The sequence below is a fragment of the Lampetra fluviatilis genome, chromosome 18, assembly GCF_964198595.1.
Source record: "Lampetra fluviatilis chromosome 18, kcLamFluv1.1, whole genome shotgun sequence".
Taxonomy (NCBI): domain Eukaryota; kingdom Metazoa; phylum Chordata; class Hyperoartia; order Petromyzontiformes; family Petromyzontidae; genus Lampetra; species Lampetra fluviatilis.
This window is the reverse complement of record NC_136292.1, coordinates 12,261,252-12,288,988: the sequence shown is the minus strand read 5'-3', so window position 1 is coordinate 12,288,988 and position 27,737 is coordinate 12,261,252. Positions and strand designations below refer to the sequence as shown.

General features: G+C 53.2%; 1 protein-coding gene across 1 annotated transcript; it reads left to right on the top strand.

Annotated features, from left to right (window-relative positions):
• The first annotated feature begins 16,610 nt into the window (after positions 1-16,610).
• Positions 16,611-21,585, top strand: LOC144937287 (alpha-internexin-like). Its single transcript, XM_078864694.1, has 3 exons — positions 16,611-17,607; positions 19,335-19,459; positions 21,147-21,585. The coding sequence occupies exons 1-3, from the start codon at positions 16,615-16,617 to the stop codon at positions 21,583-21,585; spliced, it is 1,557 nt and encodes a 518-aa protein (XP_078720820.1). The 5' UTR covers positions 16,611-16,614.
• Positions 21,586-27,737: the final 6,152 nt, after the last annotated feature.

The window sequence follows — 27,737 nt, the reverse complement described above, 5'->3', positions numbered from 1 at the left end:
CTCTGGCAGTGAAGTCGCCATCCTCCATCCTCGGCCTCCAGTCTTCACGCGTGGACCAGGCAGCCAGTTAGCTGCCCTGGTCCGACTCTAGAATTGTCTTTCCGAGTGTCAGATTAGTTAGCAGTGGTGGTTACCACCCTGTGCCGTTATCTTGTTAGAGTTACCCGTTGTGTTAAATACACGTGTTGTCTACAAGTACAAGTGTGCGCCTAAGTTAACACACGCTACACTAGTACAGCGCACCACTGTGTTGGAGAGTAAAACCCACAACATTTACAACGAGCTTGTTTGCCCGTCCAATGACGGGTGGATATTGCAGTAAATGTGAAATATTTAATAGAAAAATTGTTGAGCTCATGATTATTAATGAGGGGGTTGTTGCCTCATGTGGAGTGACGTCACCCACTAATGGTTATTGGGGAGGGGTGCGGCATGTGGAGTGACGTAACCCCCTCAGTTCAGTTTCAGTTTAATTTATTAGGTAAAGCCCTGTGAGCCATTCGGCTCTTGACTCGGGTGCAACTGCAACAAACAAAAACATGAACAAGAAACCTCTTCAAGTGACTAAGCGCAAACAGAAAAATCTAGGAAAAAACAGCAAAGTCTTCCAGAAAAAGCACCGTATATCAATGCTGTGTGCAAAAATCCCATAAAAAGCAACTCATGAAGGAGACGTGGTGCAGCATCGGCCTGCTGATGATCTCCTGACGCGGTTGAATCCCTCATGGTTATTGTGGAGGGGTGCGGCATGTGGAGTGCGCGGCCTTCTTGTGCGTTAGTGTTTTTTGTTTGCAGTGACGTCACGCACGGATGTAGCACTGTGCTGCGTAGATGCATTTTTTACCGTTACTTTCTGTAATGAAACGTCGTCATATTTGAAGCGACTTTGCATGATAAATTATTTAATTCAGCTCGACCTTCCTCTGCGTTAGTGTAAAAATACACCCACTCATGAATATTAATGAGGGGGGTGGGCCTCATGTGGAGTGACGTCATGTGGGGGGTTGAGCCTCATGTGGAGTGACATCACGCGCGGGACGGACAGACATTTCTGGGTGATTATTATAGTAGGTAATTGGAGTAGGACGTTTCGTCGGTATTTCCAACTAGGACTTCACACAATAGAACCTCACCGCCACCAGCCCCTGCCACATGGGAAATGTATTGGCACACGTGGCCTTTAACCCAGCAGCACCAGCAGCGAGAGTTGGTGGATCACGCGCAGATGTTGCGAAACTCCCTTCCCGCCGGCGTCGAATGAGCCAGCCACATCCCTGGCTCACCAGGAGAAGGTGGCACAGCAAAACGTGTGTACTGATCCCCTCATCGGTTCAATCTGCGATGGGGTGGAGTGTTACCCCCCTTGTGCGTGTGGGCTTTCTCCTGGTGCTCCGGTTTTCTCTCATTGGCCGAAAACATCAGTATATGGAGAGGAGCGCAAAGCTTGGGCAATTGCTGGTAGCCGCCGGCTCCTTCAATGCCTGGCTACTGCTGCTGCTGCCTCCCAGTTCGTGTCTGCGGGTCCTCGGTGATTTCGAGAGACGCAGTATTGCATGGACGACGCCCCACAGCCGCCGGCTACAAACTAAACCAAAGCTCCCGACGATGCCGAGCCCCCCTCTCACTCACACCGCCGTAGGCTCTCACTCCATCCTCGCCTCACTGTGGCTTACATTTGCACCATTGGGGGTTAAATAGTGATGTCTATTGATGCGTGCGGGGCGGGATCGATGGCGAACGTGGCCCGTTGATGCACGGTTACGACACGGATCTCGAGAAATTACACCGACTCCACTCGAGATCTAAACACACACCACACCTCCTGCCTTTGACATTCCTGCTCCTGGAAGACACCGGAGGTGGAACCATCAACCACGTCAGGATATCATCAGCAGGCCGATGCTGCACCACGTCTCCTTCATGAGTTGTTTTTTATGTGTGTCCTTCCCCCGCACCTCCGTTTAGCGTGGTTGGCTACGTGCCATGCGAAAAAAGGTGAACATACATACATATGTAATGCGAGCGTAAACAGGGTTCACTGCTGGCCTTTGGGCCAATCATACGGGCCGGGATATTGGGGGGCGGAGCCAGTATGGGGGCGTATGTGAAGGTCCCCGCTCACCTCGGGTCCAATTGGAAGCGAGGTGAGCGGCGGCGGAACCTAGGGGCAGAGCCAGCAGGGTGCGATGGGGAGGCCAGATCTAGAAGGTTCGGAAGGGCATGGTGTGAGGGAGGAGACAGGGTCACGTGGTGAAGGGGATATAGGTGGGAGCCTGGAAGGGCTACGGGTCAGTTGGTGGAGTGAAGAAGCAGGACCACGTTGGATGGCCGGAGGGAATCCGCGCCATCAGCCACGTGGCTGAAGGAGCTTCAGTACACCGTTGGCCAGCGGTGTGCGGAGCGAGGGAAGCGCGAGAGACTGACGGAGGAGCGCGTGCGGGGCGCGTCGCGAGGAGCAGCTGGTCCGGTGTCGGAACCAGCGGGGTGCGGGTGTTAACCCGAATAAAGAGTGACGGAGACCAAGCAGTGCGTGGCGAAGTTCTTTATTACACTGGTGTCAGAAGTGGTTCGAGATGTCAAAACATCTCAAAAACAAAAATCAACCAACGCCTTCTTCTGATGACAACGGGGACCTTCCTCCAGCGGTGGCGGTCCCGGACTTGGAGGGCGCGGACGGGACGGCGGCAAGCGACACTGCGGGAGTGCAAGATGTCGTCGCGGGAGCCGGCCCGTCTACGTCTTCGGGCGCCGAGGACGGCTGGCAGCTCGTGGCGGAGCAGATTGATTTGCTGCGGGTCGTTTTGCTGGCCTTGGTCACCCTGGTCGCGCCGGCGCTGGCGCCGGGACAACCACGCGTCGGGCCTCTGAGGGGGGAAACTTCGGGTGGGCCCGGGCCGTCCGCCATTGCAGCCTCTGCGAGGCTTCCCGTTTTCCCTGACACGCGGCAAGACGCCGCCATCTTGGGCGCGGTCACGACAGACTGGCAGGAAGCCGCCATTTTGTCAACGCCGCGTGGGACGGCTGCTACAGGTGACAGCAGCGGCGGGACTCGCAGCCACCGTCTGACAACTATAAAGGAATTTGCCATTGGTGGGGATTGGAGCGCATTCGCTTGGCATTTCGAATCAGCTGTCCGCTCCGCCAAGTGGACGGATGAGGAGGCCTTGGAGGTCCTGCCAACGCTCCTCAATGACGCATCTTTAAAGTTTTTCCGCTCCATCCCGGCTGCAAGGAAGGCGACGCTAGAGGGGGCTTTTGACGAGATGGTGGAAGCATACGAGCCACCGGACGACGCTCATCATAGATTTGTCCAAAGACAACGGGCACCGGAGGAATCACCCGTGGCCTTCCGTGACGCTGTGATTGCGCTGGCCATGGCCGCGTACCCCGAGACCGAGCCCGACTTGTTGGAGCCCTTGATACTGGGGAAGATGTTGGAGTTGTCCAAGGACCTGGGCATTCCACTGCCCGTGTGCGGACACGAGCAGCTAACCTCCCGGTTGGCAGCTAAGTGCCTCGACGCGCAGTTTAACTTGCGCCGTTGGGCGCAGATGGCCGCCTGGACGGGCAATCCGGCCGTTGATGGGAAACCCGTTGGTTGGACGCCGTCGAAGGTCGTCTTCGTCCCGGACAATGCAGGGCCTGGCGATCTCATTGCGGCGGCGGGCCAGTGGGTTCCACGGAGGGGAACGGTGCCACGCGAGGGGCCCTCGTCGGCGGATCGCCGGGATGCTGTGTGGGCCGGGCGGCAGGCCGACATGGCATGTTACCGCTGTGGCCGTCTCGGACACTTCGCACGCGACTGCCGGGGTCGACCTCGTCCACCTCTTCGCCCGGAGTCCCTGACCAAGGACGCGCCATCGACGTCGGATGGTGACTCGTGTCAGACAAGTCGGTACGCATCAGACACCCGGCAAGGCCTTTCACCTCATTCATCGTTATCTGAGTGCGTTCCGGGTGCCTGTCCTAACGAGGGGTCTCTAATTGATCCGCATCGGACGTTGACGCAGTGGCGGAAACTGGCCCGCAGGGTCGTTGTGGCAGCCACAGGGTCGTCGACCGTGCCGGGCTCTATACAAGGAGTCGACGTGCGGATTTTAGTCGATTCGGGCACGTCCGCCACTATCGTCTCGGACGTCATTTTCCATCTCCTATCTATTCCGCCGTCGCGGGCACGTCCGGTTTTCGATGCATGTGTTGCTGCTAACGGGGGGAGTATGGGCATCGTGGGTCAGGTGGAAACACACATTTCTGTTGGGGATGTGTCGGCTTCGAGGACGATGTTGAACTCCAGGTCCCTCGCTGTACCTTGCTTATTGGGGACCGATTTCCTGGCAAAGATGCCAATTAAGATAAGAGTCGATCAGGGTTGCATTGAGTTACCGGCCGGCCGTAAGATTTTCTTTCTGCCGTCGCCATGGGGCTGGTCCGCCCCGGACCTCCCGGTGCAGGCGCTGGCCGACGTCTCGGTCGACATTCCTCCAGGCTCGCAGATGCTCATTCCGCTGCGCTATCGGAAACCCATGCCTGGGGTTCAGGGGGCGGCGGGTGTGTTGCTGTCGCCATCCAACGCTGTTACGGGCGTCTTGGCACTAGTCGCAGCCCGGACGATTGTTCGCCCGGGTCAGCCTCCGTTTTTGCAAGTTTTAAACGGAGGCACGGACAATGTTGTGGTGCCAGCCGGTACATTCTTGGCCCATGCCACTACCGCTTTTACAGCCCATGTTGAAGGGGATTGCCAGGGTCTCGTGGCGGGGGTTCCGGCTTCTACGTCGCCGGACGATCGATGGATCGCCGGGTTGTGTCAGGAAAACGCGTCCTTGACTACGTACCAGCAGTCCGCGCTTCGCGCGCTGCTGTCCAAATATTCCGACGTCTTTAGTAAGGATGATTTTAATCTGGGACGCACCTCGCTGCTTTCCCATCACATTGATACCGGGGATGCTAGTCCCATACGTATGAATCCGCATCAGTTGAGCCCCTCGGAGAGGGATCACGTCCGCAGCACAGTGGATGATATTCTGGCCGCTGACATTATCTCTCCGTCCAACAGCCCATGGGGTGCCCCGGTTGTTTTGGTGAAGAAAAAGGATGGTAGCCTGCGATTTTGTGTGCATTTTCGGAAGCTAAATAAAGTGTCGGTTGCAGACGCGTACCCCTTGCCGCGTATGGATGATTCCCTCGATGCCTTGTCTGGGGCGAAATTTATTTCGACCCTCGACCTCTCCTCGGGGTTCTGGCAGCTTCCCCTGGACGAGTCGTCGAGGGAAAAGACGGCTTTCCATACGCCGCAGGGGCTTTTTCAATTTAATTGTCTCCCAATGGGATACGTTCCAGAGGTTAATGGAACTCGTGTTGACCGGCCTGCAGTGGGACACGTGCCTGATATATTTGGACGACGTCATCGTTTTCAGTCGCACGTTTGAGGAGCATCTTCAGAGATTGGATGCTGTTTTCGCTAGGGTGCGTTCCGCTAATTTGAAATTTAAGCCCAAGAAGTGTCACCTTTTGCAACACTCTGTGCGCTATTTGGGTCACATTGTCAGCCCTGATGGTGTGGCCACGGACCCGGACAAGACAGCGTGCGTTCGGGACTGGCCGACTCCGGCCACGGTGGGGGGTGTACGTCGATTTGTCGGGTTCGCTTCCTATTACCGCAGATTTGTACCAAATTTTGCTACGATCGTTAGGCTGCTGCCCCTCCTTACGGCGAAGAATCAGCGGTTCAAATGGGGACCGGAAGAGGAGAAGGCGTTTCGCGGCCTGCGCGATCGATTTGCTTCAATGCCGACGCTGGATTACCCTGATCTCGCTTTGCCCTTCATTTTGGATACCGACGCTAGTGACACGGGTATTGGCGCCGTCCTATCGCAGTGTAAGGGGGGCGTCAAACGCGTTGTGGCTTACGGGAGTCGCGTTCTCTCTCTGGCGGAGACCCGCTATTGCGTTACCCGGCGGGAATTGTTAGCTATTGTGCATTTTGTCCGCCAATACCGTCCGTATCTGTATGGCCGGAAATTCATTGTACGCACGGACCATGAGTTCTCGTTTGACATTCATTACCATAGGGGTTCGCGTCACGCTAATGCGGACGCACTCTCCCGACTGCCGCTTGGATCCGCCTGCGCGTGTGCCTTGGGCACGAATAGGTGCGCGCGGGTTCCACAGCCCCCGCAGCCGGTCATATCTGCTGTGGAGAAGCCCGCGGCCTCCACGTGTCCGGAGCAGGCTGGTGGAGTTTTGAATTTTCCGCATTCCGTGTGGGTTCAGGAACAATTGCTCGATGACTCGCTTGTGGCCTTGCGGAGTCAGGCTATAAAGTCGAAGGGGTGTCCGTCATCTGATGGGATGCCGGGAGCGGCTCTCCGGGACGGGTTGTTGATGTGGAGAGAGGACTTGTGGGGTCACTGGCGTTTTGTCGTTTCGTTGTCGCTGCGATACGAGTTGATTCGGATTCTGCACGCTGAGAATTTGTTACATCTCGGGGTGCAGAAAACCTTGTTGACATTACAACGTGATTGTTTTTGGCACGGCATGATGACTGATGTTGTTGGGCACATTCTGTCGTGCCCCGACTGTGCCTGGCAGAAGCCGCCCAAACAACCGTATGTTCCCCCAGTGCAATCAATTAAAGTGACGCGGGTTAACGAATTGGTGGCGTTGGACATTCTGAGGCCCTTTCCCCCGTCCGCTCGGGGAAACAAATTTTTGTTGGTCGGAGTCGAATATTTTTTGCGATGGCCAATGGCTTGGCCTTTGCCCGACCAGTCGGCATCGTCTATCACGGAAGCATTCCTGTTCGGGTATGTGATGGACAAAGGGGCGCCGGAACGACTGCTCATGGACAAGGGGCGAAATTTTTCTTCGAACCTACTGCGGGATGTGTGCGACGCATTGGGAACTAAGAAAGTTCGGACCTCTCCTTACCATCTGCAAACTGATGGGATGGTTGAACGGTTGAACCGGACCCTGTCGGCCATGCTCTGCCATACGGTTAGCGAGAAGCAGGCCGATTGGGATTTGCATATCCCGGGAGTGCTCTCCATTTACCGGATAGCACTGCATGCGTCGGCGAAGGGTCCTGTTAAAACCCTCCCCGAATATATTCGCGAGTCCGTTCAGCGCGTGGCGGAAGCGCGGGACGCGGCCCGTTTGGCTATGGCCAAGACCCAGGCCCGGAATGAACGGTGCGCCTGGCGCTCTCATCGTGTGTCCCCTTGGCAGGTGGGGGACATGGCCTGGCTCCATTGCCCACAGGTGCCGGTGGGGACCTCCCCTAAATTGCACAAACCCTGGCATGGCCCAGTTGTGCTGATTGAGGTTCCTAGTCCCAGTCTGCACGCGTTTGTGTCGGGTCGCGCCGTTGGTACGTCCACACGTCCCGGTTGAAGCCCTACGTTGCCCCTCGTGTCGATGCGTCATCTCCTAACGTTGCCTTGCCGGTGTCTGTCGCGTCCGACGTGCCACTGCCCTTGCCTGTTCAACCTGCAAGCGCGCCTGTCGTGCCTCCTGTAGACGGGCTGACGGTGATCATACCGGACACGGGGATTTCTGCACCGGGTGGGCCTACCACGGCGATGGAAGCACTTGCTTCCGCTGCCCCTCCAACCCCGCCGAGGCTGCGGCTGCAAGGGGCCCCGATTTCGGGCCTGTCTGATGCGTGGGATTCTGCAAAGGACGGGCCTCCACCAGCGGCGAATGTTTCCGTTTCCGTCGCTCTCGTGAAGGACGGGCCGGCGGCTCACACTCGTTCCAGATCCCTTCCCTTTCGTTGATTCTATTCGTCGTTAGTGTTGTTTTCCGTCGTGTCTGTTGTGGTCCGTCACTCGCATTATTCCATCCTGATTCAGCCGGGACGGCTGGTCCTTTACATCAGGGGGGGGTCATGTAATGCGAGCGTAAGCAGGGTTCGCTGCTGGCCTTTGGGCCAATCATACGGGCCGGGGTATTGGGGGGCGGAGTCAGTATGGGGGCGTATGTGAAGGTCCCCACTCACCTCGGGTCCAATCGGAAGTGAGATGAGTGGGGGCGAAACCTAGGGGCGGAGCCAGCAGGGCGCGATGGGGAGGCCAGATCTGGAAGGTTTGGAAGGGCGTGGTGTGAGGGAGGAGACAGGGTCACGTGGTGAAGGGGATATAGGTGGGAGCCCGGAAGGGCTCCGGGTCAGTTGGTGGAGTGAAGAAGCGGGACCACGTTGGGTGGCCGGAGGGAATCCGCGCCATCAGCCACGTGGCTGCAGGAGCTTCAGCACACCGTCGGCCATAAACTCATCACACAGAGACCCATAGACTCACACAGAGACCCATAGACTCACACAGAGACCCATATACTCACACAGAGACCCATAGTTTGTTGTCCTTACCCCGCTCCTCCGATAATTATCACGGTTGGTTACGTACGGTGCAACAGAAGTTCTACATACTGTACATACAGAATAAAGTTCGTCACATCACAGTCGAACAGATCATTCTCAGAGCTGGAATTTCGCCAATTATAGTGCGTAAGCAAATTTAAAGCGATCGTTTTTTGTTGTTGTTGTTGTTGTGCAGTAATTAATGGCCAGGCTAAGACCATCGACTCACTTCGCTTGAAAACCCAGTTTAATCAGAGGCAGCTACAAAGCCGTGATTCAAACCCAGGATCTCAGTGCTCTGACCTCTTGATTCGCGCGGTTGGCTACGTACGGTGCGACAGAAGTTCAGCATCCATACATGTCATTGGCATTGAGCTCACGGACGCATTTGCCGCTGCCATCGTGAGCAAAGATAGAAGAGTTGCACTGCACGGGATGCTGCTACGTGTGATGGTTTGCGACATTGACCAGCGTGGGGAGGTATAGTCCCAGGGACGTGAGTATGCCGCAGGGACGTGAGGAACGGCGCCTGCACGGGGAATGAACTGTTCATCCCACAGTGGATCAACAAAGAATAATATGGGAATGTTTAACACGTAGTAGTAGTAGTAGTAGGCTTTCGCGACCAATATCATCCATAATACAGGTTTTTTGGGGGTTAGATCATGCAAATATAAATGTGTCATTCAACCCGCCACCACCCGACATAGCCAATTAGTAAGGTTTGTCACGTATTCTTTGGGTCTTTCGGTAAAGTCATGTAGATAGGTTCAAAGAAAATAACAAAAAACTACGATGTTTTGATCGCAACACAAACGGTCGTCATCAGGAAAAGGGGGTTAGCTTCTAAAGGCAAACTGTTTATAAAGGTTTGAAATGGGCGTAGCCCAAATGTCAGCAGCCAAGGTTAATGTAAAATGGTGGGCAGCGACCGCGATGGTGGTGGGGTTTCCACTAATCAAAGGGCTGCCAGGTAAAAATTTGCATGTTAATATAAGATCGTTGAGCGGTCTCCACGGCGAGCACGCTGAGGTGGCTGTGTTAATGTGAAAGATTAGCATGTTAATGTGAGAGATTAGCGTGTTAATGTGAGAGATTAGCATGTTAATGTGAGAGATTAGCATGTTAATGTGAGAGATTAGCATGTTAATGGGAGATATTGGCATGTTAATGTGAGAGATGAGCATGTTAACGGAAGATCGCAGAGCAGCAACCTCGAGGTTGGCGCAGGAGGTGGCCATGTTAGTGTGAGAAATTTTACCTTTCAATGTAAAATCAGAGAGCCGAAAATAACACCTAATATCGTAAGGTGGTAGGATGGGAACATCACAGCCAGTTATGAATTAAACTGGTTATGACTTAAACTGGTTAATAACGTCCTTCCAATGATTGCCCAGTTTGTACCCATCTTCTCAGTTGAAATTGTGTCTGTGTCTGTATATATGGATGGCTTCATGAACAAATCTTTGTTGATAGCCAGTGTGCTTGCAAAGTACCTTCGTCTTAGAAAAATCAATCTCGTGTGAGCTCACCGCATTAAAACAATTGTAGTGACGGTAATGCTGTCACTATAGTGTTAGAGCCAGCCACTATCACAGGAATGCTGCTGGGCGCCTGGAACCTCCCTTTGAGGCTCGAGGGACACATGACTGGGAGCCGAGAGCTCCTGACATGATACAGAAGAGGGCGTGGCCGAGGGCGGGGAGAGGCCGCGGCCGGGGGGATAAAGGGGAAGCCCCAACAGGGATCGGTGCTCGTCTGTGGGATCAACGCTGGGTCCTGCGTCCCGTCGTCTCCGGGTCTGCGGTCTTCGCTCGGCATCGTGGGTCAGGCAGCGTAGAGGCTGACTGATCCGCTAGTAGAGTTAACTCGCTACTCACATAGTTCACCATGTAGTCATCACCTAGACAGTGAACCAATGTACGTTAGAGTTCCCTCTTGGGAAGTGTAAATACACGTGTTGCCTCCAACTCTAGTGTGTGTGCCTCCGTACATCACACTACACAATGATCAGCCACGGCCGAGGTATTGGTCCTACCGTGTTTCAGATCTGCCTTATGTTCACGAACACGATCCGAGACATGCCGCTTAGTTTCCCCAATATAACTACTGCCGCAGACATAGCTTCATTTGTAGACACCGTGGTATTGCATGTCAGGGATAACATCCTTCACAGATGGGATCAGATCACGAAATGTATGTACTGTGTTAAATCGAACCTGGATCTGTGTTTGCTCATGATTTTGGAAACATTTTTGGTGACCCCTGCTATGTATGGCAAGGTGATGGTTTTGATTTGGTCCTCAGATGGTTCTTTCCCAACGGTTGGGGTTATAGATTTACAGATTGTGTAGTTTGAATATCCATTCATCTTGAGAGCTTGGTGTACGTGTTCCAGTTCATTGGCTAGGTGATGATGGTCGGAAATACATCGAGCTCTATGGTGTAGAGTTTTGATGAGGGAATTTTTCTGGGAAGGATGGTGGTGGGAGTCAGGTTTTAAATATGCATCCGTATGGGTGGCTATCCTGTAGACCGAGTGTCCTATTGAGCCATCTGGTCTCTTTTCGATTAATATATCCAAGAATGGTAGCTTGCTAACCTTTTCCACCTCCATGGTGAATTTTATGGCTAGGTGTATGGAATTGATGTGGTTGAAGAATTGGTTCAGAGCTGGTCGGCCATGTGGCCAGATGACGAACGTGTCATCTACGTACCTCTTCCAGAAGGACGGACGTAGAGTGGATGTCTGGATGGCATCTGTCTCAACATTTTTTTTCCATGAAAACATTGGCTACAACTGGAGATAAGGGAGAACCCATTGGGGTACCTTCAACTTGTTTGTAGAATGTTCCATTCCAGGTGAAGTGTTGGTGAGGCAGTGTCTAACCAGGACCGGTACATCAGCATTCAGTCCTTGTTGGACCAAATCTTCAATGATTTCAATGGCGTCAGGCACAGGAACTTTGGTAAACAAAGAAACTACATCGAAACTAACGAGCAAATCACCTGGAGATAGTGAGATGTTCTTAATTAACAATACCAAGTGAGCTGAGTTAAGTACAACTGAGGTGGTCTTATCAGTGAATGGTTGTAAACTAGAACATGCCAATTCGTTACGAGCACAGTACAGCACACCGGATTTGCTCTCCAACACACCGGTGTGTTGAACTTGTAACTAATTTACACGTTCTGTTTACGTGACAAACCTTACTCATTGGCTGTCGGGTGGTGGCGGATTTAACGATACATTTATATTTACGTGATCTAACCCAACAAAACAATCATCTGGGAGTGTTTTCATTCGTATTATACAAAATATTTGTGCTGTTCTTGAGTCGACTAATGTTGTAATCGGGTAGAATTTACCTTCTAAATTTTTTACGTTAAATTATAAATGTGTTTGGTTTACTCTCCAATACAACTGGGGTGCTGAACTAGTAACGAATTGGCGCGTTTTGTTCACGTGACAAACCTTACGCATTGGCTGTTGGGTGGTGGCAGGTACACTGTATGTGCTATGAAGATGGGCCATTGCCCGAAACGTCGCCTATTATATACATTTCCTTTTTAAGCCCCCCCCCCCCCCCCCCACACACACACAGGGTGACGGAGATGTTGGATTGTTTTATTGCTTGTGCCAACAGCAAGCAGCAGCATCGCCAGGAAATATTCTGTTTGAATATACAGCAGTGGCCCTTTTGTAATAAAAGATGTTGACGACACACAGCTTGGTCTCCGTCTCTCTTTTATTCTTGTTATGCCGCTCACACTCCGCCGATCCCGACAGTGGACCGGCTGTTCCTCTTGCGCGCCCCGCGCGCCCTTCCCGTCAGTCACACTCCCTCCTGCTCCCGCACACCGTTGACTGACGGTGTGCTTGGAGCCGTCTCCAGCCACGTGGCTGATGGCGCAGGAAACGCCCCACAACCCAACGTAGTCCCACTCCGTGACTACACCAACTGACCACGAGTCTCTCCGGATCCCCCTTATATTCCCCTCACACGTCATCCTGTCTCCACCCTTCACCCTTCACCACGCCCTTTCGGAACCTTCCAGATTACGCCCTTCGCTTCGCGCCCCTCCGGCTCCGCCCCTGATCTTCCGGGTATCCAATTGGACCGGAGGTGGGCGGCGGACCTCCCCATATGCCTACCTTACTGGGCCCCGCCCCCAATACTCCGGGCCGTCCGATTGGCCCAGAGCTGAGCGGCGAACCCTCGCTTACGCTCGCATTACACTTTGATAACGCGTCGTTTCTGGACACATTTTTACACGGGGCCGTCCATAAATGACGTCACGCACCTGGGGGGGGGGGGGTCAGACATTTGTGACGATGTGTGACGATGGGGGGGGGGGGGCGGTGAGAAATGTGACGTTACGTAAAATAAATATAGACAACACGTTCTACTTTATTAAATAGACTTTTTAATAAATGTTTTCTACAACATCAGAGTGCAGCGCCACATTAAATACGCACGACAATAGTTTAAAGCGATTTGAAGCATGTTTTTTGGGGGGGGGGGGGGGGGCAGAGCCTTGTGACGTCATTTTTGAGGGGGGGTCTGACTTTTTGTGACGCCGTGTGACGACGGGGGGGGGGGGGGGTCAAAAATCGTCCAAAAATCGCGTGACGTCATTTATGGACGACCCCACGCCACCGCCACACACGAGTTTGTGTTTGTAAATGAACGCACGATGCGCAACTGGAAATGTGAAATCCCTCCGGGGCAGTGTGCGGAGAATTGTGGTCACCAGCCAGAATGGAACCGTGGATCATAGAACGACGACTCCGATGCCCGATTCACAAAGACGCAGGAGGAGGCATTAGCAGAGCCACCAGACACCACTCCGCTACCCAGGACGCAATCATCCCTGGCTCTTCAATGTAAAATTACAGCGGTTGCTCCCGACATCAACATGAGCCACACGGAGAAGAAGATAGAGATCTATAGATTGGCACTGAGACCCACAGAGACCCATAGATTCACACAGAGATCCACAGACTCGCATAGAGACCCATGGACTTGCAGAGATCTAAGATTCACACTGGGACCCACAGACTCACAAGATAGACGAAAAGCTTCACACAGCTATAGATTCACATATATCTATAGATTCACACGCAGAACCATACACTCATACAGAGACCCTGCGACTCACACAGAGATCTATAGATTCACACGGAAGAGCCATAGATTTGCATCGAGACCCTGAAACTCACACAGATCGATACGAGCGAGGCATCATCACAGCGATGCACCACTACGCTGCTCCTTCACGCAGTCAGCTGGCTCCACCACCTCAATGTACAATTGCTGCCGTGGGCTCCCTACGCCAACATCGGCCACACGAAGAAGGTGAGCCGTCGACTATCTCCGCGTGTACAGTGAGGGAAAAAAGTATTTGATCCCCTGCTGATTTTGTACGTTTGCCCACTGACAAAGAAATGATCAGTCTATAATTTTAATGGTAGGTTTATTTGAACAGTGAGAGACAGAGTAACAACAACAAAATCCAGAAAAACGCATGTCAGAAATGTTATAAATTGATTTGCATTTTAATGAGGGAAATAAGTATTTGACCCCTCTGCAAAACATGACTTAGTACTTGGTGGCAAAACCCTTGTTGGCAAAACACCCCCAAAGCATAATGTTTCCACCTTCCATGTTTGACGGTGGGGATGTTGTTCTTGGGGTCATAGGCAGCATTCCTCCTCCAAACACGGCGAGTTGAGTTGATGCCAAAGAGCTCAATTTTGGTCTCATCTGACCACAACACTTTCACCCAGTTATCCTCTGAATCATTCAGATGTTCATTGGCAAACTTCAGACGGGCATGTATATGTGCTTTCTTGAGCAGGGGGACCTTGCGGGCGCTGCATGATTTCAGTCCTTCACGGCGTAGTGTGTTACCAACTGCTTTCTTGGTGACTATGGTCCCAGCTGCCTTGAGATCATTGTCAAGATCATCCCGTGTAGTTCTGGGCTGATTCCTCACCGTTCTCATGATCATTACAACTCCACGAGGTGAGATCTTGCATGAAGCCCCATGCCGAGGGAGATTGACAGTTCTTTTGTGTTTCTTCCATTTGCGAATAATCACACCAACTGTTGTCACCTTCTCACCAAGCTGCTTGACGATGGTCTTGTAGCCCATTCCAGCCTTGTGTAGGTCTACAATCTTGTCCCTGACATCCTTGGAGAGCTCTTTGGTCTCGGCCATGGTGGAGAGTTTGGAATCTGATTGATGGATTGCGTCCGTGAACAGGTGTCTTTTATACAGATAACAAGTTGAGATTAGGAGCACTCCCTTTATGAGTGTGCTCCTAATATCAGCTCGTTAACTGTATAAAAGACACCTGGGAGCCAGAAATCTTTCTGATTTAGAGGGGGTCAAATATTTATTTCCCTCATTAAAATGCAAATCAATTTATAACATTTTTAACATGCGTTGTCTGGATTTTATTGTTGTTATTCTGTCTCGCACTGTTCAAATAAAACTACCATTAAAATTATAGACTGAACATTTCTTTGTCAGTTGGCAAACGTACAAAATCAGTAGGGGATCAAATACTTTTTTCCCTCACTGTATGTGCTGCATCCTGTATGCTTCATGCTGCATGCTTGACTTCTTTCGCGCCGCACGTAGCCCACCGTGCTCATCGGAGGCGCGCGGGGCGGCTCTTCTGGAGGCCGTAAATCTTCGACGAGCAGAGCGCTCGGCGCCATCATCATTCCACGGCCACACTTCCATGCGGCACGCCACTTCACTGCGGCAAAAAAAAAATCGGAACGTGCCATTCGGATAGCGCACGCACGCGCGCACGGACACGCGCGCCCAGGATCGGCAAATCATCGCCACCACCACCCCCCCACCACGCGCGCAGTCGCACGCCGGGGTCGTGCGCGGCTGCCGTGGGTCGCGGAGACGGATAATTCTTCATTTTTGAGAGTGGATTCTTGTTCATCGAGATCGGGCGAAGAGGGTAGATTGGGAGGCGTCGAAGCGCTCCGGCGGAGAGTGCCGCAGGGGGACAGAGAAGTGCCGCATCAGCATCAGCAGCAGCAGCCGCGGCGTCGGCAGGGGCGTGACGAGGAGACGGGGACGGACTGCGCGCCGCGGGGCGGGGGTCTCCACTGCGGACTGCGGAGACGCACAGAGACAGAGACACACAGAGACACACAGACACTTACAGAGACAGAGACACACAAAGACGGAGACACACAGAGACAGAGACACACAGAGATAGAGACACACAGACACTTACAGAGACGGAGACACACAGAGACACACAGAGACAGAGACACACAGAGACGGAGACACACAGAGACGGAGACACACAGAGACAGAGACACACAGAGACAGAGACACACAGAGACAGAGACACACAGAGACAGAGACACACAGACACTTACAGAGACGGAGACACACAGAGACAGAGACACACAGAGACGGAGACACACAGAGACAGAGACACACAGAGACAGAGACACACAGACACTTACAGAGACGGAGACACACAGAGACAGAGACACACAGAGACGGAGACACACAGAGACAGAGACACACAGAGACAGAGACACACAGACACTTACAGAGACGGAGACACACAGAGACGCACGGAGACAGAGACACACAGACACTTACAGAGACGGAGACACACAGAGACACACACAGACGGAGACACACAGAGACACTTACACAGACGGAGATAACACAGAGACAGAGACTTACGTAGACATACAGAGAGAGACTTACGCAGACATACAGAGAGCCATATATATAGAGAGACACGGAGAAACAGACGCACGCAGACACAAATATCGACACAGAGATATACACAGATAGATAGACAGAGACACTCGCACAGAGAGAGAGACGCAGAGAGAGATTGGCAGTGAGAAAGGCACGCTGAGATAGACACACAGATTGCGACAGAGACACACAGGGAGAGAGACACACAGCCAGAGAAACACACAGGGAGAGAGACACACAGGGAGAGAGACACACAGAGAGAGAGAGACACACAAGGAGAGAGACACACAGGGAGAGACACAGGCAGAGAGACACACAGAGAGAGACACAGAGAGAGAGAGAGAGACACACACAGGGAGAGAGACACACAGGGAGAGAGACACACAGGGAGAGAGAGACACAGGGAGAGAGACACACAGAGAGAGAGAGAGACACAGGGAGAAAGACACGCAGGGATAGTCCTCCTCGTCCTCCTCCTCCTCTCGGGCCACGCCAGGAGCACGATGAGCCTGCACGCCCCCTACGACCTCTACGCGTCTCCGTGCCGCAGAAGCGCCGCGAGCACCGTGAGCCACGTCCTCTCCGAGTCGAGCCGCTCCCCGGCGCGTCTCTACGGCGCGCCGGGGAGCGGCTCCGGGCTCGCGTGGACCCCCCGCGGGTCGGGGGGCGCGCTCGGCGCCCTCAACTCGGAGTACAAGGCGGGCAGGACGAGCGAGAAGGAGCAGCTGCAGAGCCTCAACGACCGCTTCGTGGGCTACATCGAGCGGGTGCACGAGCTGGAGGAGGCCAAGCGGCTGCTCGAGGCGGAGGTGGCGCTCCTCCGGCAGCAGCAGCAGGCGACGCCGTCGCGCCTCGGCGACCTCTACGACGCCGAGATGCGCGATCTCCGCTCCCTCGCCGACGAGCTGAGCCGCGACAAGGCGACCCTGCGGTTGGAGCGCGACCAGCTGGAGGCGGAGGCGCGGCGCCTCGGGGAGCGCGCCGAGCGGGAGTCGCGACTGCGCCGCGAGGCGGAGGGCGCAGCGGAGGCGCTGCGGCGCGAGGCGGAGAGCGCGGCGCTGGCGCGGGCCGAGCTCGAGAGGAGCGCTGAGGCGCTGCTGGACGAGCTCTCCTTCCAGCGCAGGGCGCGCGACGAGGAGGCGGCCGAGCTGCGGGCGGCGGCGGCGCGCGCGGCGCGGGCCAGCGTCGAGGCGGAGGGGAGCAAGCCCGACGTGGCCGCGGCGCTGCGCGAGATGCGCGCGCGGTGCGAGAGCCTCGCCGCACGAAATCTGGAGGCGGCCGACGAGTGGTACGGGGCCAGGTTCGCCGACCTCGGCGAGGCGGCGGCGCGGGACCACGACGCGGTCCGCGCCGCCAAGGAGGAGCTGGGCGAGAGCCGGCGCCTGCTGCAGGCGCGCACGCTGGAGGTGGAGGCGATGCGCTGCGCCAACGAGTCTCTCGACCGTCAACTGCAGGACGTGGAGGAGCGCTTCGGGAGCGAGGTGGCCGCGTTCCAGGTGAGAGCGGCGCGCCCCCCCCCCCCCCGGCTTGATCCTCCACGGCTCACTCACTGGGGGATGCGCAGGAGGTCCCCAGGTGAAGGACCACCTCCTTCCTCCCCCTCCCACTCACTCTCGTGGAGGTCACGCGGTGGAGAGGTCCCCAGAGGCCGTGTGACAACAGGGAGGCAGAGGTCACAGAGGTCACTGACAATTCACGTGGGAGTCAACGAACTCAACTGAACTGACATTGTTATTTTACCAGGTAAGGTCCACTGAGCTACGTAACACTTTTTTTCAGAAGCGACCGGCTATCACAAATGATAGCTCAACGAAGTGGTTTGTCGCGTGGAAATGTATAACAGCCAAATACTCCAAACGCGTGATAATGAGAGAGAGAGACACCGCAAACTCCAAATATACAGCAGCAGGCATCAGGGCCGGGACCAAACTCACGACCTCCTGCATCCCAGGCGAGGGAGTTAACATCTCCTAGCCACCGAGCCGCACCGAGTCACGGGGCAAGGGGGTTCAAAAGGTCAGTGGATGTTACCTGTGGGGAGTGGGGGGAGGGTCACAGGTTGAGGCACCACAGACGTCAGTGACATCTCCTATTGGGGTCAATAGGTATCCATTCATCCCCCACCACCAGCAACCCACACCGCCTCCTCTGCCGGCGATCCTATGAATTGGCGCAAATTCAGGGCCACATTTGGATTGCAGAATCGCGGTGGTTGTTGTGAGTCTCGTTTTTTTGTTGGGGGGATTTTTGGACCGACCCGTTCGCGTTTCTTTCTCGTCTATTTTGTTTCGTTGGTTTCCATTTCGTTCGCTGCGTTGCCCTGAATGGACCGGGAGCGTTTGTCCCGCGCCCTTCGCTACGCTGCCAGCGGAGTCGCCCGATTCCGTTCAGTCATTCATCCCGTTCATTCAGTCATTCATTCCGTTCATTCAGTCATTCATGCCGTTCATTCAGTCATTCATCCCGTTCATTCAGTCATTCATTCCGTTCATTCAGTCATTCATTCGGCCCAATGAGCGACTGTTAGCGATTCCGTCCCAAGTGACTTAGCCGGCCGGTCGCTCTGCGTGAGAGCTGGTGGACTGCCGGGAACTGATTGCCCGGTGTTGACAGGCAAGGATCCCCTTCCTGAAAGAAATTGGGTTCCTAATTCGACGCACAACTATGGACGGTAATTCATTACAAATGGGACCTTGCGCCATCAACAGGGTCCTTTGCCCATGGGTATCAGGCAGTTCACCAGAATCGGTTCGAGCGGCGAGCCTAACTCTGCCGATGAGACACCGAACGATCGAAACCGATTCAAAGTTTGGCTTGTGTTGCACCAATGCTGCTCACAATGGACACACCCAGAAGGCCCAGTGGTCGTAAGGAGGTGGCCGGTTCGATTCCTCGTCCTGGCGCGGCAGTGCAAGTTTCTTTAATAACAAAACAATATTTTTGTATTGCCAGGTAATGCCCACTGAGCGAAATAGATATTTTTCAGTAGCGACCTGACCATCACAAATGATAGCTCAACGAAGTTGGCTTGTCACGTCCTCCTCCCCACATCCTCCTCCACGTCCTCCTCCACACGTCCTCCTCATCCCACGTCCTCCTCTTCCTCCCAATGTCATCCTCATCCCACGTCCTCCTCGTCCTCCCAATCTCCTCCTCATCCCACGTCCTCCTCGTCTTCCCAATGTCATCCTCATCCCACGTCCTCCTGTCCCCCGCGTCTCAGGAGAGCGTCGAGCAGCTCGAGGATGAGCTGCGCTGCACCAAGGCGGACATGGCGCGACACCTCCGCGACTACCAGGACCTGCTCAACGTGAAGATGGCGCTCGACATCGAGATCGCTGCTTACAGGTGAGACCCTGCCCCATGGCCGCCACCACGCTTAGGAGCAGCGATGGTGAAGTATGGCCAAATAACCCTCGCCCCATCGCCGCACGGTGAGGCGAGGCCCTCCTCCGGCAGTGGATTACAAAAGCCCCCCCCACCTCTCCGGGATTTCCCAGGACGGCCCGATCGTTGAGGTGGCGTCCGGTCAGTTGTGCAATGATGATGACGATTGGGATGTTGATGATGATGATGACACCACTCAAGGCAAGAATCACAATAACAACACGCCTGGTTTGGAGGTTGACTCATCGTACTCATCCTCCCTCCTTTAACTGCCACTCTATCCTCAGCCTTGACCACCGGCCATCATCTCTAACCACTCCCCATACGACGTCTCCAATTTGTATTCATTTGTTCTCCGTTCCACGTGTTCCTCTCACTGGTCTCTCGCGGTGTAAATTCCCAGGCGTGCATCAATCCACCCCAACGATGACGTGCGCGCACTTGCACGGCCGCCATAATGGCTTTGCAATCCCCACTCGCTCTCTCTCTCTCACTCACTCGTCTTTCTTCGCCGTGCCCAAACACGCGCTCAGTTTGCGCGCTCCCTTGCGGAGTCCATTCGACGTTTCGAAGGTGTCGTCGAGGTGGTGTCGTGGTTTTTTTTTGTGGCGCGCTCCCCTAGTCGGGTCATGCACGACCACCCCCCATCCCCGCGTTAACTCGCGTTTTGAAAAGCGGACATCTCATTGTCGTTGGTGCGTCGCTCCTCCTTGTTCCGCACGGCCAAACACATAAATCATCCGTTTAACAAAAGGACTTAATACCTTATCGGATTCCTCCAGTATAATTGCATGGTTCTGATTGTGGATAAATGTTTATTTTTTCCTTTAGAGATTGACTCGTGTTGGGAGTTGAAATAGGCGCTCGCCTAAATGCCTCGACAGCTCAAGGCTGCCCCCCGGTGGCAGCTGTCAGCTGTCCCTACACGTCACAAAGGCGCACGCATCAGGGGGCCTGCCAATTTGGTGGGCAGCACTCGTCTGCCAGTAGGGGGTGGGGGAGAGGCGAATGTGCTGCCCACGTGGCTTTGAGCCAACCAACGAGAGTGATCTTTGCCATTCAAACGTGGCTAATTTGAACCACGTGGCCGCCTCCACTTTTTTTTCCCTTTGACAAACCTCGCGGGGATATTTAACATCCCCCCCCGCCTCTCCCCGTGGTGTGCACTGAGCACGTCAGTCTCTCCGCGGTGAATATAACCCGCGGTATTATAATTACCGGTGAAACGTCGCGCTCGAATTGTGAATGTTGTGGGGGGGGGTTTCTTCTCCAACACACAACCGAGTGTGCTGGACTCGTCACGAATTGGCACGTTCACGTCTACCTGATGAACCTTACTAATTGGCTGTGTCGGGTGGTGGCGGGTTTAACGACGCATTTATATTTACGCGATCTAACCCAGAAAAAACCCCCTCTATTATAGATAATATAGATTGCAAAAGCCCTACTACAGTGCTGCGTGTTGAACCAGTATTAACCAGGGTGGCCACTGGGCCTCAAAACCGTGAACCTCCGCAACAATCGGCAAAAACACGCTGGCTGCGCCGCAGTTGCCTCGTGCCCCCCCCCCCCCCCGTCCTGCCGCCCCCCCCCCACCCAACAAAACGGTGCCACCACCGCCACCTCCTCCTCCTCTCGTCCCGGACAGAAAACTCCTGGAGAGTGAGGAGACTCGCTTCGGAGGTGGCGGCGGCGGCAGCGTGGCGGACCGCACCTCCGCCGCCTCCTTCTCCTCCTCGAGCCGCTCGCCGTTCCCCACCTCCTACTCGCCGCCGCTGCTGCTCCTCCGCCGCAAGACGCCCGAGGACAACGGCAAGAAGGTGGCGGCCAAGGCGTCCGCCCGGGAGGGCGGCGTCACGGCGGCGGTGACGGTGGTGGCGAGCTCCCCCAAGAAGAAGAATAAGAAGTCGCTGGTGGGGGAGGAGGAGAAGGGGGAGAAGAAAAAGACGACTCCTCGTGCTAAAGAGAACAAGGAATCGCACAAGCTGAGCCCGAGCAAGCAGAAGCAGGAGGAGAAGGAGAAGGGAGCGAAGGGGGAGAAAGGAGAGAAGGGGGAGAAGATGGAGAAAGGGGAGAAGGGGGAGTAGGGGAGAAGGAGTAGGCGCCTCGGCTGGCTGAGGCGGGGCGACCTCGCGGATGGGACACTTGCCCATGCAATATTTAGAGATGGTGTCTAGGCTAGCGACCCCGCTGTGTGTGTAGCCCCTAGAATGTCTATTCGTCGAGTGAATGCCCAAACAATCGATGCATGATGGTGGTGGCGGTGGCGGTAACCACGGCTCGTTCTCTCCCGCCCACACCCGGCGGCTCCCCGTCTCTGACGCGGCGTTTGTCACAAAGGGACGGCGCCCGCCACCTCCCCGAGCGATTTCATTCGGCTCATCCGGCCTCCCGCACTTACCGCCGTGACGTTTAGAAAATAGCCGCGATAACCGCACGCCGCCCAGTAGTTCGCCCGAGAAATAGAGCGGAGAGAGAAACTCAATCTCGGCTGTGTGGAGTGCCCCGGTGGGAGGCAATTTGGACCCATTTGCTGCTACTTGCTAAAGGGCAGCACCTCATTTGAATTTCGAGGATGTTGAATTTTACTTTTGACGCATCCCAACATTCTACAGTTTCGTTTCGGGTCGACAGCTGTAAAGGAGCCCTGTGCGGTCGGCAGTCTCTGGGTCGGTAAACACAACTGAGGACGCACGCGTCACATTGCGCGCAACTCGGAACGATCCAATTGTGTACGATTTACGCAACTTACAGACCACCCATGTCCATGCCAATGTTGCCATTTAGCCGGGCGGCAGCGGCGGTAGTTACACACGCTGTCACCCAGCGCTGTGGAGGCAGCTGGGAGGTGGAGGGGGGGTGGTGGATCGCACAGATGTTGTGAAACTCCCTTTCCCGTGGCTATCAAGGAGGTGCCATACCCTGACTCGCCAGGAGACGGCAAAGATGTGGACTCCACCTGTTCCGTCTGTAAGGGGATTACCAACGAAATGTCGTACTCGAATTGTAAATGTTTGTGGGTTTACTCTCCAACACACAAGCGGTGTGCCGAACTAGTAATGCATTTGCACGTTTTGTTTACGTGGCAAACCTTACTAATTGGCTGTGTCGGGTGGTGACGAGCTTAATGACACGTTGAAACTTACGCGATCTAACCCAAAATAAACCCTCTATTATCGATGAGATAGCGTGTTTCCCCCTCGCATGCGTAGTTTTTCTCCGTGTGCTCCGGTGTCCTCCCACATATAAACACTCATGAGATTGGCCAAGAACACCTTATTACAACAATAATAATTGACATTTGTAAGTCGCATTTCATCCGTAGAGGACTGCAGATCTTGGGCAGTTGTCGGGTAAGGCCCACTGAGTTGTGCAGCACTTTTTCAGAAGCGACCTGGCCACAAATGATATTACAATGAAGCGGCTTATCATTATGTGGAAATGTATAGCAGCCAACTATTCTAAACGCATAATGTTGATTCTAAATGTGGAGGGAAAAAACCAGAGGACCCGGAGAAAAATCCACGAGACCACGGGGAGAGAGACACACAAACTCCAAATATACAGCAGCAGCAGGCGTCAGGGTTGGGATCGAACCCACGGCCCCCTGTGTACCAGGCGAGGTCGTTAACATCCTGCCACCGTGGCGCCCATTACAGAAGGGATCTTTAGTATGCGTGGCAGAGAATTATAATTTCAGAAGTAAAACACGCGACATCAAACTCGTTTATGGAATATGAGATTATGAAAGAAGTGTGGCATTTGAAGCAGACACTACGTACGGTCTGTTCTAGAATGCGGTGGTTGTTGCGTTCCTGAAAAACACCACCGTGTTGTGTAATAATCGCGTTATAATGAATCATATATAATGTAGGGTAAAGCACAGTCCGCGACAACACGTGAGAAGCTTACTCAGGCCGACAAAGACCGTGGCGCGTGTGGTAGCATCTAGAAGCATCCAGCAGCATCCCGCTGCCTCGTGCCACGACGCTACGCCGAGGCGGCCGTACGAACGCTTGTTCCAACTGGCGCTGTGACGTCGTTCCGTTCGCTCGATCGCGTTCTATATCCAAAACGCATCCGCGTTTAAAAAAAACGAAAATGTGTTCCCCAATTACATTCGTCGCGTTGCATATCCAATTGGCGCTATGAAAAACAACGCGCGGCATTACAGGAGGACGCGGCTTTGTCCTGAGCCTTCTGGACGCCACCCACGGTGGACGTTGGTGGCATTTCCCACCCCGCGTGGAGCCGACCCACCGCCCCCATGGGCCGCGGACCGGAGCAGTAGCCCCGCGGCGTCCAGAGACGACTCGCGCGCCACTTTGTGTCAGCATGCTTTCCGTGCCGTCCGTCCTCGTCTGAAATGACGCGTGTGTGCGAAACGATTTTTATTTATTGTAATAATTATTATTTACAAGCTCATGTTTTCTCATCTTGTCCTTTTGTTTTGTTTATTAAAATCGTAAAAAACGCGCTGTGTGTGTGTGTTGATTAAAGTTGCATGTCGCTGGTGGATGCGTCATTCTGGGATAGCAATTTGGCGCGTTGGGGTGGGGGGGTGGTGGGGGTGGGATAAGAATAGGTTTTACCCTTTCTGGCAAGGGAGGTCCCATGATGGGGGTGGGAAAGTCTGCGTTTCGAAATCGTCCAATCCGGCAACTACAGAGGCGCTCGGTAAATTCGAAGCGATTTTAAGATAAAGTCTGCCGCTGCTGCTGCTTTGGCAGTGATGCAGAAGGGCACACAACCACGAAGTCACCCAACACGTTCCGTGTCGACACACACTGCGTGTCCTTAAACGAAAGAAACATTTATAATAGTTGAACCTTCTTAATGGAGCTCCAAGACACTTTGTTTTTCCAATCGAGTCCTGCTTTGGGATGTTTGGCAACTTCAATTGTCGAGTGCCCGGCTTCCTTCATGTGGATAAGGACACTGGAAACTTCCGGATGAAACTCGGCGCACGTTGCCGGAACGTCGCCCACTGCACGCCTCTCTTCGTAAGGCCTCGTGCCTTGGCGTTCATCATCTACAACTCGACTCAGCCACCGCTTTCCGTCCCCTTCATTGGCTCCCTTTCGCAAGCGGGACAAATGACAAAACCCCGCCTGCCTTCGACATCGCGCCTTCAACCACCAGTTCTCCACCATACCTCGACTCACTACTCTCTCGCCTTGCACTGAAGACTCATGGAAGAGCCCGAGGCGGCAGCAGCAGCGTCATTCAAAATCTACTTCGGACACCAAAGGTGTCGAACTGTTACAACTGAACGTCACTCTACACTACACTATACACTACATTACTATACACCACACTATACACCACACTATACACTACACTACTATACAATACACTATATACTCCACTACTATACACTACACCTTACACTACATTACTATACACTATACACTACTATACACTATACTCTACACTATACACTACACTACTATACAGTACACTATATACTCCACTACTATACACTACACCATACACTATACACTACATTACTATACACTACTATACACTATACTCTACATTACTATACACTACACCATACACTACATTACTATACACTACACTATATACTCCACTACTATACACTGCACTATACACTACTATACACCACACTATACACCACACTATACACTACACTACTATACAATGCACTATAACCTACACTACTATACACTACACTATATACTACACTACTATACACCACACTATAAACTACACCATACACTATACACTACACTACCATGCACTACACAATACACTATACACTACACTACCATACACTATACTCTACACTATACACTACTATACACTACACTACTATACACCACACTATACACTACACTACTATACAATGCACTATAACCTACACTACTATACACTACACCATACACTATATTCTACATTGCACTGTTACAGACTCATGTCGGTTCTCTGCTGTCGCCCCTCGGTGTGGAACTCTATATCCCTTGCACATCCACAACATGGAATGGCCTCTGACTTTCAAGACACATCTAAAGGCCTCTCAATCTGTGTTGTGTCCCAGCGCTTTCGAGCAGCACTGAGCTTGGCTCCGCGCCTCCGAGTTGTTGACTTGTCTGCAACATCCGGCAAGTTATGAATGCCATCATTATGATCACTGAGTTATTGCGCTCAACCCATTCGCTCGGTGTTCCACTCACAACCTCCCACGTGCCACTGCCCAGCGACAGATGCCCAGCGGTGCGGTGCGGCCTCGCTGCCGCTGCCGGTGTGTGACCATCGAAAGCCAGAGGCCTCCTATTTCCCACGAAAGACGTTGGTAAGGGAGTTGGACACTTCCGAAAGGTGGACATGGGGAGGAGGAGGACACAGCGAGAATTTAAACGGCGACCACTCTAGATCGCGGGGTCCGACTGTCGCCCATTGGACAGGGACTCCTCTACTTACGAACGAGTTAGATTCCAGAGGTCTGTTTGTAAGTCGATTTGTTCATACGTCCAACTTTACTCCTGTCGATTCCACGCATGTTGTACGGCATGCACATTAAACACGGGGCTTTACAAGTTGTACAATCTCCTGTAGATGAAGATGCCACCGGTTCTTCACGTTCTGCAGATATAGATGCCACTGGGTCTACATGTTCTGCGGATGTAGATGCCACTGGTTCTTCACGTTCTTCAGATTAGATGCCACTGGTTATTCGTGTTCTGTAGATGAAGATGCCACTGGTTCTTCATGATCTGCAGATGTAGCTGCCACTGATTCTTCATGTTCTGCAGATGTAGATGCCACTGGTTCTTCATGCGTGGTGCGTGGTGGTGGTGCGTGGTGGTGCGTGGTGGTGCGTGGTGGTGGTGGTGGTGTTGCGTGGTGGTGGTGGAGGTGGTGGTGGTGCGTGGTGGTGGTTGTGCGTGGTGGAGGTTCGTGGTGGTGGTGCATGGTGGTGCGTGGTGGTGGTGGTGCATGGTGGAGGTGCGTGGTGGTGGTGGTGCGTCAAAATTGGTTCTCGTGTTGTCGAGGCGGGCTGCACACGCTGAAGCTTCGCAGTCTGTTGCCGTGTAGCAGCAGCGCCGAGGCCCTGATGGCTATGGGCTGTCCCCGTGTTCCAAAGGCGGCGAGAGTTGAGCTTCTCGTGCCCCCTTAGAGACTTGGGTCGGGACGATTTACACCTCGATTCGTTCCCGGAATCATCAACAGATGATCGTCTGATGTTGTTATGCTGCTGCGCAGGTGGGGTACCGCCAGTACGTCCGTAATGCAGGGTGCTTGAAATACAAAATGTGAACACTTCTGAGAATTTGCAACAACGCCACGAGAGACGTGCCGCCTCCGGCCTCTGTATATCCACGTGGAGAAGATTCCAGGCGCGCGTTGACAACGACGACGAACAAAGTGGGAGACTCTTTGACTTTGTTGAAGCTATTAACATTACATTTGTTATCGTGTTACAGTCTCTTACCAGTTCTAAATTTTCACTTAAAGCTGTCGTGACTGCAGGAATTCGTGTTATTTGGATCTAAAGTCACGTAGATATGTTCAAATTAATAAAAAAATATATAGTTTTTGTTTGTATATTTTATTTTTATAATTTTGAACCTATCTACGTGACTTTACCGAAAGACCCAAAGAGTAATATTACCCGTTCTTTTTTTCATTAAAAAAGATAGTCCCGTATAAGTGTTAAAATGTTTTTGAAGCACCCTGAATTATCCCGGGTCCCCCCTTCAAATAAACTTGCCCGAGCTCTGCGGTTTCCCCCCAAAATCACAGAGATTTGACACCGTAGTCGTCGTAGTATAGTAGGAGGCTTTCGCGGGCAATATCTGTTCACAAGAGGTTTTATTGGGTTAGATCGCGTAAAATATATAAATGTGTCATTAAACCCGCCACCACCCGACACAGCCAATGAGTAATGTTTGGTACGTAAACAAAGCGTGCCAATTCGTTACTAGTACAGCACACCGGTGTGTTGGAGAGTAAACCCACTACAACATTTACAATTTACAAACATTCGTGGGTTTACTCTCCAACACACCGGCGTGCTGTACCAGGAACGCATTGGCAGCTGGTCAGCTGATGACGACCGCTGGTGTTGCGATCGAAACGTCTTTGTTATTTTCTTTGAACCTATCTACGTGACTTTACCACAAGACCCAAAGAATATGAATTCAAGGCCGTAATTATAATATATATATTGGGGGGAGGGGGACACATCCCCCTCCCCCCAATATTCAAATATGCT

What these genes read in the sequence shown, in the direction of transcription:
- LOC144937287 (XM_078864694.1), top strand. Translation starts at nt 16,615, where the DNA reads ATGAGCCTGCACGCCCCCTACGACCTCTACGCGTCTCCGTGCCGCAGA. An exon ending in GCGAGGTGGCCGCGTTCCAG is followed by an intron (nt 17,608 to 19,334) that starts GTGAGAGCGGCG and finishes CCCGCGTCTCAG; the next exon opens with GAGAGCGTCGAGCAGCTCGA. An exon ending in ATCGAGATCGCTGCTTACAG is followed by an intron (nt 19,460 to 21,146) that starts GTGAGACCCTGC and finishes CGTCCCGGACAG; the next exon opens with AAAACTCCTGGAGAGTGAGG.